General features: G+C 31.5%; 1 protein-coding gene across 2 annotated transcripts; it reads right to left on the reverse strand.

Moving 5' to 3' along the window:
* Nucleotides 1-281: 281 nt before the first annotated feature.
* Nucleotides 282-13,246, reverse strand: LOC128887132 (NADPH--cytochrome P450 reductase). Of its 2 annotated transcripts, XM_054142666.1 has the most exons (11): nucleotides 13,086-13,246; nucleotides 6,079-6,287; nucleotides 5,696-5,888; nucleotides 4,986-5,135; nucleotides 3,056-3,180; nucleotides 2,780-2,968; nucleotides 2,433-2,671; nucleotides 2,025-2,356; nucleotides 1,642-1,903; nucleotides 1,299-1,527; nucleotides 282-1,214 (listed from the first exon to the last, which is right to left on the reverse strand). In XM_054142666.1, the coding sequence occupies exons 1-11, from the start codon at nucleotides 13,095-13,097 to the stop codon at nucleotides 1,070-1,072; spliced, it is 2,085 nt and encodes a 694-aa protein (XP_053998641.1). In that variant the 5' UTR covers nucleotides 13,098-13,246; the 3' UTR covers nucleotides 282-1,069. The 2 variants fall into 2 exon arrangements, with proteins under 2 accessions (XP_053998641.1, XP_053998651.1); XM_054142676.1 differs by lacking the exons at nucleotides 4,986-5,135; nucleotides 5,696-5,888; nucleotides 6,079-6,287; nucleotides 13,086-13,246 and adding an exon at nucleotides 3,598-3,621.
* Nucleotides 13,247-14,745: the final 1,499 nt, after the last annotated feature.

Here is a 14,745-nt window from a genome sequence, read left to right on the forward strand (position 1 = left end):
GGCCATAACAGATATCACTTAACACCTTCAAACTCGCAATTAATGCGAAAAAAAGTTATGTTACCTCTTAAGCAAGCAACATGAGTTCATCTTTGTATACAGTAAAGTATACTAAGCGCACTTTTGCCCAGGTATAAACTTTATGTAACATCATATATCCAAGATAGCCATAACTTCGAATTCATGCTTTTATTTATTTAACAATTATGATGAGTATGACGCTAATGGTTTGTAATTTTGTTGAATGAAATGATTCAACAACCAAATCTAAACGAAAAATGTTACCTTAAACAGCAAAAATAATTTAATCAAGCAGATCATACATAAAAGTGTTAACATCGTTTCGTTGAACAGTAATAAACACAAGTTATATTTTCTGAAACATATTGTAACAACTTGCCTCTGTAACAAATAGGCCCGCGTTTCCTTACATACATTTTCTTAAAACCGTAAATGTATATATTCACACTGAACTTCATACTTTTAGTATAATATATACTTAAATCAGTGTAATATGTACAATTATTTTTAGAATATAAATTCATACGTATTTCGTCTTAATGACCAATGCAATTTTTCTTTCTTTTATTGATCTATCCATTTGTTCCCATTTTAGTATAAGTATTGTAGTTTAGATAAACATTTTTTTAAACTTATCTTATCACTAAAGATTGTAACATGTTTTAATTTATAAAATTAAATTTATAGAATTTTGTTCGTAATATAATACAGATGTTGAGCATACATGCTAGCTGCAAAAGTTGACTTACATTCATTATTGCATTGTATTAATTTCTATAAAAATATTATTATAGAACAAGACGAATTGAAATAAAAACAAAACGCTAATTTTTATACAAAATTCTTTAACTACTTATGAGTAATAAATACAATTAGGACCTAAACAATTTTGTTAACATCTATAATCATCTCTTAATTTTTAAATGTTTACATGCGTATCGTACATTTATACGAAGTTTATAAGTAAGCCTGTTCACAAAGGCATATTTAAAAAGTTTACATAGACAATTCAGCTTATAAATATCTATGAAATTAAATAAAATAATATTCAACTCCATACATCGCTCGAATAACGCTTTTGTGAGTCCATCTTCTTAATATAACTAGCTGCATCTGCTTCAGACATCTTTCCATTTTCCATTACAACTTTTAGTAAGATATTATGCACATCACGTGCCATATTTTTAGCGTCACTAATAAAAGAAAAAATTCTTGTAAATGTTCATTATAAATAAATATAATATCAATTTTATATTATAACATGATTTGATACTAACCCACAAACATAAATATGTCCGTTTTGTTCACCAATAACTCTCCATAATTCGTCTTTATTCTTTTCCAATAAATGCGTAACATACACTTTTTCAGATTGTTCTCTGCTAAATGCAGTATGTAAAATCAACGTACCATTCTTTACAAACTGTTCAAGTTCTTCTTTGTAAAGGTAATCTTCATCTCTCTTTCTACATCCAAAATATAATATTGTATCACCAACTTCTTTCCCTAAAAAAACAAATTTGTGTTCCGTAAGAAATGATTTATTTATTTAACATTTTGCGAAGTTTTACCAGCTTTAATACGTTATATTAAACAATACTTATTAAAATGATCGATTACCTTCTTGTCTAGCAAAATCACGTTCTTGTATAAATGCTCTGAATGGTGCTACACCAGTACCTGGTCCAATCAAAACAATAGGAGTTGACATTCGAGTTGGCAAACGGAATTGAGATTTCCGCACAAAAATAGGAACGTAACAAGGTGGATCTGATGGATGTTTCTCCTTTAACCAACTGGTAGTCACACCTTTGTTAATTCTACCCGTTGGCGTTTTATATTCTATTACAACTGCAGTAATATGAACAGTTGTCGGATGTAACTAAACAATTAAAAAATGATTACAGATATGTACATCTTATTCCTATCATATATCATAATAATTATATATCTTAGCGTTGACTGTTTACACATATAATAATTTTGCAGACGTATTACTTTACCTTGGGAGATGAGGAAATTGAGTAATAACGGCATTGCAATCTTGGTAACAGTTCACATAAATGATCCAAGGCTGGCTTTAAACTAGGAATGTCTTCTAAAATGTGGACAATATTTCTATTCTCTTGAACTACCCATTGTTGATAAGCAGCTTTGCCTTCTACACTCGTTGATGTCATTAATTTTAACTTTTCTTTATCTTTCGGATCGCTGCAGTATTCTGATAACTCCTTAAGAATGTGGGTGCGTGGATTACTAGTAATGTCCAAGTAATGAGTTAAAGCAGTTCTGTATGAACATGGGCAAGGGAATGGGTGTTTCTTTGTAGATTCCTCTGCAATGCACAAAATAATACATTAAATATGATGATAATCCTGAACAACTCAATATTAAGCGTATTATAAATTTACCATCTGTATTTGTAAGAGTAAACACAGTATCCAAATCTACGCCACATTTTTCCCCAATTTTGTTTACTAATTCTGTGCTATTTACAGGGTATACCGCCAAATGATCACCAGCTTCATACCGCATTTTTGATCCTTCTATATCAAATTCTATGTGCATACATGATCTTTCTGATGTTGGACCATGAAGTTCTCGATTGACTTTAACTGGAGCTAAATAAGGATTCTTTGCATCAAATGGCCTATAGAACAAGTTAAATGTATATCAATTTTTAATTTCTATATTCTAATTTCCTACTTATAATGGTTTGTAATTATACGCATATTTCCAGAACATTAGAATAACTTACGCTCTCTGATTTTTAAATGAATGAAGACGGGCTATTTCACCAGTGTAGATACGTTCAATTGGTAATTCAACGTGCTCTGTAAGTTTGTATTGTCGAATACTAACATCTTCACCTGCCCCTTCAATTCCAAAGAAGTCGCAGACAGCTGGCCAAAATTTGTCTTTCCATGTGATGAAATCATCTTCTATACTATAGGTATCAAGGTTTTCATTTATTAATTTGAAATCCATTAAATTGATGTTACATTGGAATACATCGAAAATTATGAAAACTTACTTAGCATCATCGTCTCCTAAACCAAGTTCGAAGACACGGGTAGCACCAAGTTGCTCCATTCTATGGTCAACGTATATTGCAACTTCATTGTAATGTTCATATGTTTTATTTCCAAGTCCAAATACCTGCAAAATAGATTTTTAAAAAATGATAAATTACAAATGAACATGTAATTCATTTTACAAGGTATGCGTTGTACAACTTAGTGCTCAAACTGTTACATACAAAAGAAAGATTTTTGGAACCACAATAATCTTTAAATTCTTATTTCAAATGAAATTAAGAACTGTTTTACTTTATTATTTGTGCAATATTATCAAAATTTTTGAGTTTGTCGTCATAATTACAGTATCTTGTTATATTGTGTTATTTCATTATTTTGACCAAGAAACAATACAAAAAAAAAACACAAATAATAAAATCATTATATAAAATGTCAATAACTCTGAAATAAAACACTGTTAAAATGGCTGCAACATTCGTCATACCAGAATCTTACAATTAGAGTTTAAAGGAAATTAAAAACGCACTGCCAAAAGTACCTCAAACATTGGCGGCAAAAATAATGTTGCAAAGTGCCGTTGGGCGACGCTATTATACCTACAACATTTGAGTATCACACGTAAAATTTTATTGAATTTTGATGTGTACATAATTAAAATATTCAGAACGTGTTATTTATTTACTACAGTTAATTAACTATTATTTATTGTAGTTAATACATCAATTTTTAAATTATTTTTGTAAAAGTATACTTGTAATAAATACTAGTGACTATGGTACAATACACGTGTGTCAGACCATGTCAACTGTTACACATTGCTTACGTCACTAGTAGAGTTCAGTGGCTTACGTAATGGTGCATTCAGCAGAGACAACTGTTGAGTGATTCTCTTGGATTCTCTGCTTTGATTCGTCTAGTTACTTCAAATAGACAAATCAAAGCAAAGAATCCAAGAGAATCGTTCAACAGTTACGCAACTGTTATCTCTGATGAATGCACAAAATCACTATGTTTTCATGTTGAGTTATGCTGATGTCATGATATCGGGTCAATAACTATTGATATTAGATGTAGTGAAAATTTTGTTTTACGCCAAAATGATAACATCGATGGAACAACCACTGTCGTTAGATATGATGAAGTTGCTATTATACAACAAAGTTATAACACCGATATAGCAACTACTAGAAGAAACTAGTGTAAACGCTGTTTTACACAAAAATTAAACACAGACTCAAAATTGGGTTTAGCAATTTATTGAAATAGAGATACTTTAAGAGATATTTCACTCTATTTACAATACTAGAAAAGTTTAAAGGTAAATAATGTCATTCAAATGTTTTTTGAGGTTACGTAAATAGCACTGCTTTATAAAAAGTTTTACGCTTATAGTTGATAACTTCAAAAGATTTTGCAAACATCTCTTGTAAATTTTCATACAGCATTAAATTTAAGTATAAAAGTTTGTGTTCATGAGAGTATTTCAAGAAGTTATCTTGTACATAATGTACATGATAAGTAACTATTAAAATTAACATGACATTATTATTCATATACAATTCTAGTAATAGTTCATTTTTACTTGTATTTTGTGTTTCAGAAGAATAGTTTCATATTACTTATGAGAAATAAAAGGTTTTTCAAAAGGGGCTTTAGGATTTAATAGGATTTAATAGATAAGATTTAATTTAATAGAATAGAATTTAGAATAGATATCTAGAATAATTATGATGAGCACTTAAACATCAACAAAATAGATAATTGGATATGTTTCATACAATTTTTGTATGTTATTGGAACACAAAATCCTAAATCCTCTTTTGAAAAGCCCTTTGTAAACAGATTGTGTTCTTGAATTTTCATATTATATCCTACATTTGAAAAGTGTTTAACATTTAAGAAGTAAAGAATAAAATTAATACATACAGCATAATTTAATCCAGAGAGATCACCATCACCATTTTTCAACCAATCAACAAATTCCATAGCGTTATCCGTAGGGTCACCTTCTCCATACGTAGCTAAGCAGAATACTGCCAAACTGTTTGGTATTGTTTTAAGATTTGTTAACTCCTCCTGTTATAATAAGATACAATTAATGTAAACTAAACATTAACATAACATTTTCACTCTTTTCAAATCTTCATTTGTATTGAGTGAACAATGATCAAGAGATATGAGGAACAACTGCCACTGTGGCAGGTGGACACTATAGTCAACTCACTTCTACTATTCCACTCTTCCCTCTATCTCTCAGCATACACATGAAACTGAATTCTTAAGAAATAAGTACTATAGCTGTTTTTACTTAGTGTTTAATTCTCTTTTAAATTGTAAGGTCTAATGGTGTTCTATATGTGATGATGAGTGTTACAGATACTTCTTAATGCATAGATATATGTATAATTTTTAAGAGATGCCACTTCTGCTCCCCCCCCCCAAAAAAAAAGAAAATTTGCTCCCAAAAATAAATGATAGAGTAAAAATATAGTTTAATACTTGTTGAACTTAAAAGTATAATTATTCTCTTCTTGTAGGAATTGTTGAAGTATATTGTTATACTATCACTTGAATAACTTGATAAACATACAAACTATATAAAAGGTAAATTCATCTCTATGAAATTTAATTATTACCATATCACATTCTTCAGGGTCAGCCACCATGCCTTTCATCTTGTATCGGATGCCCTCTTTAGCTAACCGGCCTGCAAATTCTTCTGCAGTTCCGGTTTGACTGCCATAAAATACTACTAAACTCCTACCTGATGTCTTCAACTTTTTTATGAAAGAATTTTCTGATGGTGTTACTGTAGGGAACAACGTTGGCCTATAACAAACAATTATCAATATAAACGTTAATGGTTTGATCAAATATATCTAAATAACATTATATTGTGGGAACTTCAGCATAGGTAACCATCAACATTTTTTTAATGAAACGATTACAAATTTCAATAGTAGTCAATAGACTTAACAGGACATTAAACAAATATTTCAATTAAACATGTGATATTTACTGAATGGAATAGGATTTTGTGACAGCCGTGTATTCTTCTTGTTTATTTCGACGCATTAACCACCATAATGCAGCTAATAAAAGCGCACTAAGAAGTACTATGTCGAGGGTACTGAACAGGGGTTCATCTAGAACCTCGGTCTTATCTTCGTTCTCCAGCACTGGAGAACCGGCCATTCTTATTGCCTTGGGTTGTGACGCAGTAACGCTCTATAACAAAAACAAAGAATTTCGTAAACGGTCTAGGTTGGTTATCATTACACTTAATTTGTACTATTATTATCAAGCTAATCCTATGAAATAATTTAGCAGGCATTAAATCAACATAGAGAACAGTGTTGTTTCTTAACATTAAAATCACTAAACCGTGTAATTAGGGACAGAGAATTATTTTGATTTACAAATTAGTTGGTTCATCCTTTCTTTAATTATAAACATATTAAACATAAATTTCCAAATAAATGTTTCATTACAAATATACGCATATATAACATTTTTTCATATTCTTTTGGATAGACGTGGGTAGTCGACGCTGATGTAGTTAATTTGGTGAAGTTAGAAGCTGTTTATACACATTAAGCGGTGAAATTCTACTATGGTTATAAAAATTTATATTTACTATATATATTCTTCTTGTTAAATGTTTATATAAAATATTACGAAAGATCAAAGTATTATATCCTATCTCTATATACATTAAAATTTTTTTTATTTTAAGCTTTTCAAACTACACAGTTTCATAGACAGTATATTCACACATCTACCATTTTTATGCAGATGCCTTTTTATCGCATTTTTGTTTGTTTAAAACGTTGAAGCGCCTCTTTTTACGCAAATCATATTTTCTTACATATATCTCAGTATATTTATAATATTTCGATTTGCTTTGCTCGCATCATTTGAATGGAAAATTTTGTTAAGAATTGTATGAACAATTTGTAGACTAATATTTTAATTGTAATAAAATGTATTTAAATGTAGTTTTTTAAATATTCAGGCAGGAAGTGACGTAAAGTGACGAACTGATGTAAGCTATCTGTTTGTAGAATTTCGTTTGAACAACCGCATGTCCAATTTTGGAGTTGTATTTATAGTGTCCTCTAGACTCTTGGTGAAGGGGGTACTCTTTTTGTCTGATCCAAAACATACATTTCTTTTTCTTTTTATATTGTTATATATTTATAAATTGTTTATATCGCAGTGGCGACCGTGAAGGTACATTTTTCAAACGGTAATGTACAAGAAGATCACTTGTATGACCTTTAATTTTGATATTTTTATAATAGGCGAATTTGGAAGTCGTACCTTATCGAGAATTCGAATTTTTAATTAGAAAGTGCACTGTACTAGCTAAAATGTTTTGCACACTTTGACTGTTTGGAAGAAGTGTCAATTTGCTAAGCATAAGTAACGATAAAATTGATAAGCTAAGAAGCTGGTTGTCCAACAACTTGAAGGAATTCTTTATAAAATTTTAATTCTCATAACTTTATCCTCTATAATCACTAATGAAGTCTTTATAACTTCAAAAATAATTAACTCGATTCTAGTAATAAATTATATGAAATAATTAAATTAATCATTCATCATTCTGTAATGAGTTTTTATGACTTCAGAAATAATTGACTTGATTCTAGTAATAAATTATATGGATGGATTATAAATTCACTCTGTTGATACAAATGTATAGTACCGTAATAAATGAGTAATCAAATTACCATCTCATACAGTAGAATAGACTTTAGATCGAGCTCAAGGATAGAGATTAACAAATGTGATAAATAAACTTCGGATTTTATGCATTTATGATACAAACAAATATGACAAATGTATATTAAACATTGTTAACCATACAAAACGAAATGTTAATGTTATTGTATCAATTATTAAAATAAATTCATATTAGTGTACCATAACTGCAAAACATCCTCGGTTTAGCGATAGGTAACTATGTGACTCTATACAAAAATGAATACTTCCGATGCGCTGAGGGTTGAAAACGAAGGGTTTACATAGGGTCCTTGATAAACGAGGATGTATTAGAAATTTCCATATAAGCAGATGTTTCGTTGCTTAATTAAAGAGGTTCACAAATCATTTTTCTTTTTCTTTTTGGAATTTTTTTCTCGTACATAATAGATGTTACGTCTATGTGTTATTTAACGAAATATGCTTCATTTTCACCGATGAAATGAAAAATCCATTTATAGACAATATTATATTTTTACCCAAATCGACCTAACCCAACCCTTGCGAATTTTTCAAAAACTCTTCCGTTCATTTAAAAAAAATTAAGTTTTCACTTTACAGAAAAATCTTTTAATGTTTCTTTTTGTAGGGTTCCATGAAATCTACGACGGAAAAAAGTTTCATTCCAAAATGTGTATTATTAAAAGAGCTACGAATTTCTGAAGATTATACAACTTTTGATGTATTCTTTTGCCAAAAAGAACTAAAAAATAGACTCTTTCAATTGTTTCATATTTTTATAAAATTCTTCACTTAAAGACACGCAGTTTCGATAAGTAAAATTCGTTTACCCAAAGAATTATGATTTTTTTTCAAATTTTAGTCGATTTATGGTCAGGGAAATATTATTAAAAATAATTTTTTTCTAAATTTGTCTCCGAGATATTAACAAAAATATAAGTATGCAGAATTAATTCGAAGGAGTGTTCTACCCTTAAAACCGTTTTTAGGCCAAAATGGAAAAGGGCATTGTGATCAGGGCCACATGAATTTTATTTCAACAATAATCCAAATTTTGTTGCGTCTGTCAATTGCCAAACTTCCCTTGTAAGGGACACTAAGCTTTCGCCATCGTATTTCTATTCCATCTTTGGTTAATCTACTGTGGTTCTTGTGAATTCCAACTTTCTACAGTAAGCCAGTATATTTTCAACACTCGCCTCATGTAGTAGGTCATTATTGCTAATGATTCCCATTTCCAATCACTTCCCAGAAAAGTAAGATAATAGAAACAGTTTGAGACGTTTTCTCTTCGCAAATGCAAGCTTGGGAATTATTCATAGAAAATGTTTTCCATACGTCATACGTTTTCTTTTTCCATTCCATTAATGTGTCGTAGTCAGTTTGTATTTTAAGTTCGAGACAAGTAGTCCTTCAAACCTTCCACTTCATTGATATCGGTTAGATCCATGTTCGCGCAATGCAAGTTTCAATATTTGTCGTACAAGATCGTGTATGTCAGTCTTCGCTTAGTAGAGAGATCCTTAATTTGCTCAATATGCTCTAACAATAGCTCAATTCTCGCTTTTAACTCCGTATGTTCCTTGAACTGTTGCTGCCGCTGCTTCTGCCGTTGCACTTTCACGTGCAAGGTGTAGATCAACTGATAACGAATAGCAATCTCGTAATCGTCAATTTTTTAGAGTTGTGGAAACAAAATTAAACAGAGAAATATTGTGCATACACAGTTTTATAGGATGAGTCCGAACAAAATAATTGTGAGGAAATAGTTGGATTCTTGGAGATGAATAATTCCAACCAAAAAGATTGTGACGAAATAGTTAGTGACCTATTTGGTGAAAGATACGTCACACTTACGTTCAATTCCGAAGTACCACAATTTCCTGTGACGTAACAATGAATTTTTCACACGATATAAGGACATGACTCATCACTATAACTACATGTTTATCCTTAATTAACTCTTTGACTCACGTGGCTAGTATCCGAGTAAAGGAAACTCGGTCTTATCTGTTTTTGTTGTTTCCATTTCTATTATGTTCTTATTATTTTCATTTTTATTTTTGGAACAGTTTGTATGTTTTTTTTTTAGTAAACAAAAGTCGATGCTGATAAACAATGAATGAAAATTGTAGTTTTATATTTCTTGTCACATTTTTATGGAGGATGTTTTCATTTTTTTTATCTTATATACGTTTACATATCAATGTTTAATTTCAATTCAATTCTAAAACAAAATATATGTTTTCAATATTTTGCACAAATCCAAACTGGATCGCCTATTTGATGACCAGATTTTCCTACGAATTTGGCGTTTGATTTAAGGACTAGTAGCTTATGACGTAGAGTTTTTTTGACAAATCAGTAAATCGTCAGGTTCAAATGTTGCCATTAACCTTCTCTAAAAACCGATCATGAATATTTTAAATGTAAAAAAAAAAAGCCAATACATAAATGGAATCACTTATTGTACGATATGGTGAAATGAGTGTTGCACTTTTTAAGTATTACGTAAAATTAGTCAGTGAAAGAATTCAAAATAATTGTTCGATGCACAAGCCTGTATTAATGATGTGTTTCAAATCACAGGATGTATCGTCAGGTGGTCTAGTTTTTAGTATGTATTCTGTTTCTATTGGTGTTAATATTTTTATATTTACTTTGGCACTATCCATAAACGTGGAACACAAAGTAAAATTCTACAATTAAAGTAATTAACAAACGAGAATGATTAATTAATATTGATTTAAAAATTAACAAATGCGACGAATGAAAGAACGAAAGACTTTTTATTCGATCCAATGTTTGCATAACGTTAATTTACAGCATACATACTGTTTGCTCGGTTCTCTAGTGTTTATAAGAACAGCTTTAAAAATTCGAATGATTCGAGTAACCAAGTTGAAGTGTTTATGTTAACCAAATACGTGATTTTTGTTCCGTAAACGCTAGATTTAGATGTATGCAAAAGTGCAGTACTTTCTGATGTAAATTGCAGCGTGTATTTGTTGCTATGTAATGAGACCTCTGGAGACTATCTTATCAGTGTTATTATAAAATGTTTTGTTTTATCGCGGATGACATGTGTTGCAGTAGATTCTGGCTTCATAGATTTGATGCGCAAAAGTAGTTAATTGTGTGAAGTACGGGCAATAAAAATATTGATAATTTTGTTGATGGTTATTTTAGTTAACGTAGACACATTAACATAATTATAACGGAAAGATCATGGTGCCTTGGTCGATCAATGAAAAAGCTAAGCATGAGGTTACGAGACACCTATCTAATAGCCCGAATATGTAAATGGATAAGTTCGCGTCTGATTTAAAAATAAAGTTCAATGGGTTAAATTTCAAAGAATACGGTTTTATTAATCAATGATGTAGTCACCATTCTTTTCTACAAGTTTGCCGATTCTAGCGTTGAAGAAAGATCAAGATTTTGTTTTTTACGGAAAAGAAATCTATTTCCTCTGAAGATCGAGACCTAACCCAGATATAACCAAACTTAACCCAGACCTAATCAAGCAAGCTGAGACTGTTAGTACTATACATATGTATAAGTTACGGTGAATGTGATAAATTCTGGAATATTTATCAAATTCACCAATGATTTTATGTAATTCCTAACTCGTAATGGGGAATGTGATAAATGCACTTGAAGGGTCCCCGGAACTAATGTACTTTCAAAATCTGAAAACCATCGCGAAACCGTACTTCGATGGAAAAAGAAGCTAAAAACGACATTTCTTCCAAATGTTATTCCAACCGTTATACCCCTTCTCCCTTTAATGACTAAATGCATATTTATATGCGACTTAAAATAACCATTAATTGAATTTTTAGTTGTAAATTGTAAAATATTGTTATTCGCAGCCCATCGCGTGATAGTGTCCAACAAAAAACTAGGTCGAAACCTACTCTGACAGTATTTCCGTGTAGACAGCATATACATTAACAATTTTATGACATTCCCAATTACGAGTTGGGGATTATATAAAATCACCGGTGAATTCCATAAATATTCCAGAATTTATCACATTCACCAACTTTAGTGGGGATTATGCATAATCACCGCATTTATCACATTCACCGTAGCGTATACACTACGCGACAACTGTTTAACCTCAACAGCCTTCTCACTATTCCGAAAGCGATTTCGCTTGTTTTAACGATTTCTTGCCTTTGGCGTAGCGTTAATAATACTAGTGTTACGATATGGGTAATGGAAAACATTTGAATTTAGAAGTTGACAAAATTAATGTTCTGAGAGAAGAGAAACACTCCAATCGTGAAAGAATTCAATATAATACAAATATTTGTATAAGTTTAATAACAAATTCAGCAAAGTAAAATGTGACTGTCGAAATATGCGTTACATTTCACGATATCTTTAATTATATTTACCAGAGGTCAAACAGTTGTCGTGTAATTGTACAAAAATATCAGCGTGAAAAAGACAATATTATAGTGATCCGTAATATGCGATGTCTACTTACAGAATGAATTTAACACTTAGAAACAGTAACATAATTCCTTCTGTCAGACGGTCTATATTATTCGCGCTTGAGTTACAGCGATATCGGTATCACAACAACTTGTACCTGTTTACATTCATAAAAAGCTGTCAAGATAACTACCTTGCGACTCAATCCAAGCTTATAATTATCTACATCACTAATCCTTGCAACAAGTCTAAGCATTAGTCATATTTACTAAAGACCTTGTTTACTTTTACGACGCGTTTTGCAGACAATATATTTCAACTAGCTCATAAATAAAATATCGAGCATCGATGGAACACAATCGAGTGAAACCGGTTACGTTAATTTAGTTTTCCAGAAACATTACTGCCAAGTTAAATAAGACGTTTACATACATGTATACATTACGTACACATATGCCTTTATAGCACTCAAACGGGTTGGAAACATTCAACTTGGCAATTAATGCATTCAAATATTTGAAAATGCAAATTTGAATAAATGCAAACAAATAAACATAAAAAGCACCGATAATTGTCCCAAATGCATAAATTCGTCCATAGTCACACACGGGTAGCTTTCTCTAGACATATACATACGTCAACAGTCTTCAACTAGTTAATGAATTTACAAATTTTTGAAGCCTGATAAATGTTACTAAAATACGGAGAACGTAGTGCCTCGAGGTGAGACTCTCAGGCACACAGAAGATCGAAAAGATTGACTAACGCATGTATGTAGTATGCATCCACTGTATATAATTATCTCTAACATAAACATCTTACGTCTGGCAATCGTTGGCACGTTATTCTTACCGGTAGGCTCATTCCGTATAGGTGAAGAGACCAAGTAGGATCAGCAGCGTGCCCCGTTTGGTAGCAAAGTTGTTTGAGATTTTCTTGATGCACGCACTCGATAATAATTCACGTGGACCGAGCGAAGAAAAGTGCTACTAGAGATACTACGGCAGCACGATACCGATAGACACGTTACAACCGCGGTCGAGTTCGCGACGTTTATGCTGAGCCTTGATACGACAGCACGTCGTCACGATGAGAAGGAAAAACTAGCAAGTCATCAGTGACACAGGCTCGTGTTCACTCGCACGACATATGCCCGTGTCCAAGCGAATGCGATATGCGAATACTTTTTAAATACATATGTACGGAAATGATAGGTTACAGCGTGACTACCTCACTGACGTTTCGTTCACCAGTTGGTCACCACGCATACGTAATTTACACGTAACGCGTAACTATTGAAGTGCGGAAGACGAGGTGATCCTTCCTTTGAAAACGCACGTATTACGTATTATGCAAGAACACGTTAGACAGTTATGTCACTTGCTTTTACGCCGGCTACATTCCTTGGATCTTTGGGTTTCAATTTCCCCCCATTATCGAACGTGAGAGGGAGAGATTTACTACACACACAATCACACGTGCATGCATACATATGCAGTGTTTCGTTCGACTTGTCCACCTGAAATATCTCGGTCGTCTTTGACGATACGAGAAAGTTTTCGAGGGAGAAATTGTTCGATGTAAAGGGACAAGTACTGTTGTGATCGCTACAAAATTATTTCTTGGTTATTTAGTTGTTTTTTTTCTTCAGATTTTCGATATTATAATCTTCTAGCTTATAAGGAGACAACTTTGATATGACCTTCGTTTAACCTTGAATGAAAAGAAACATGTGTGAAATGTGTGTCATTAATTCTATTAGATGTTTAAAGGCGATTAATGCATAATTCGGTGTTTTAGTGCAAAACATTTATTTTAAGAAGGCATTTAAAATGAATATAAAACTTTACTAATGTATTCTAGAGATCTCAGTTTCTATAATTCAATCTTGTGTATTCTCAGTTTCGAAATTCTTTTATTTTAATGAAACAAATTGATTAAATATAACGCTAGCCTAAAATCGTTTCACTTAGTTATGGCAATGGTATAATTCAACGAACAAAAATAATCTTAAAAGCATTGATTATAATTTATCGCCGATTGGTACGTGAATCTTCTACATCTGGAAACAAATAAATAAAATGCCAAAGCAATACTGCGGTTCTCGAGTACTTCTGATACGTGAAACGTGTACATATAGCTCCAGTCATAACACGGTTTCATCACTGTTGGAAATAAACGATTCAGATGAAACATTATTAATTTATCGTCTTCCATTTTACGACCTTACATCGACCTTCGCGCGAGTGACGCTAGAAACAATCCTCCTCTATTATCTGCGAAGCACAGATACTTTTTATTCACATAAACTCTCATACACGAGTATCAGATAGAAAATTTGTCCAGATTAATCTTTGTTCACATAAATTCCTATTCATGAAACACGGATTGTGAAACACGGAAACATTGTTATCCGAATAAAACTTTATCTAGATTTGTTCATAGTGAAACATTTATTTATAAGTATTGTATGCCTTTATAAAAACATGTACAAAATATTTATTTGTTTATC

Source organism: Hylaeus anthracinus, unplaced genomic scaffold (assembly GCF_026225885.1).
Source record: "Hylaeus anthracinus isolate JK02 unplaced genomic scaffold, UHH_iyHylAnth1.0_haploid 0, whole genome shotgun sequence".
Classification (NCBI taxonomy): domain Eukaryota; kingdom Metazoa; phylum Arthropoda; class Insecta; order Hymenoptera; family Colletidae; genus Hylaeus; species Hylaeus anthracinus.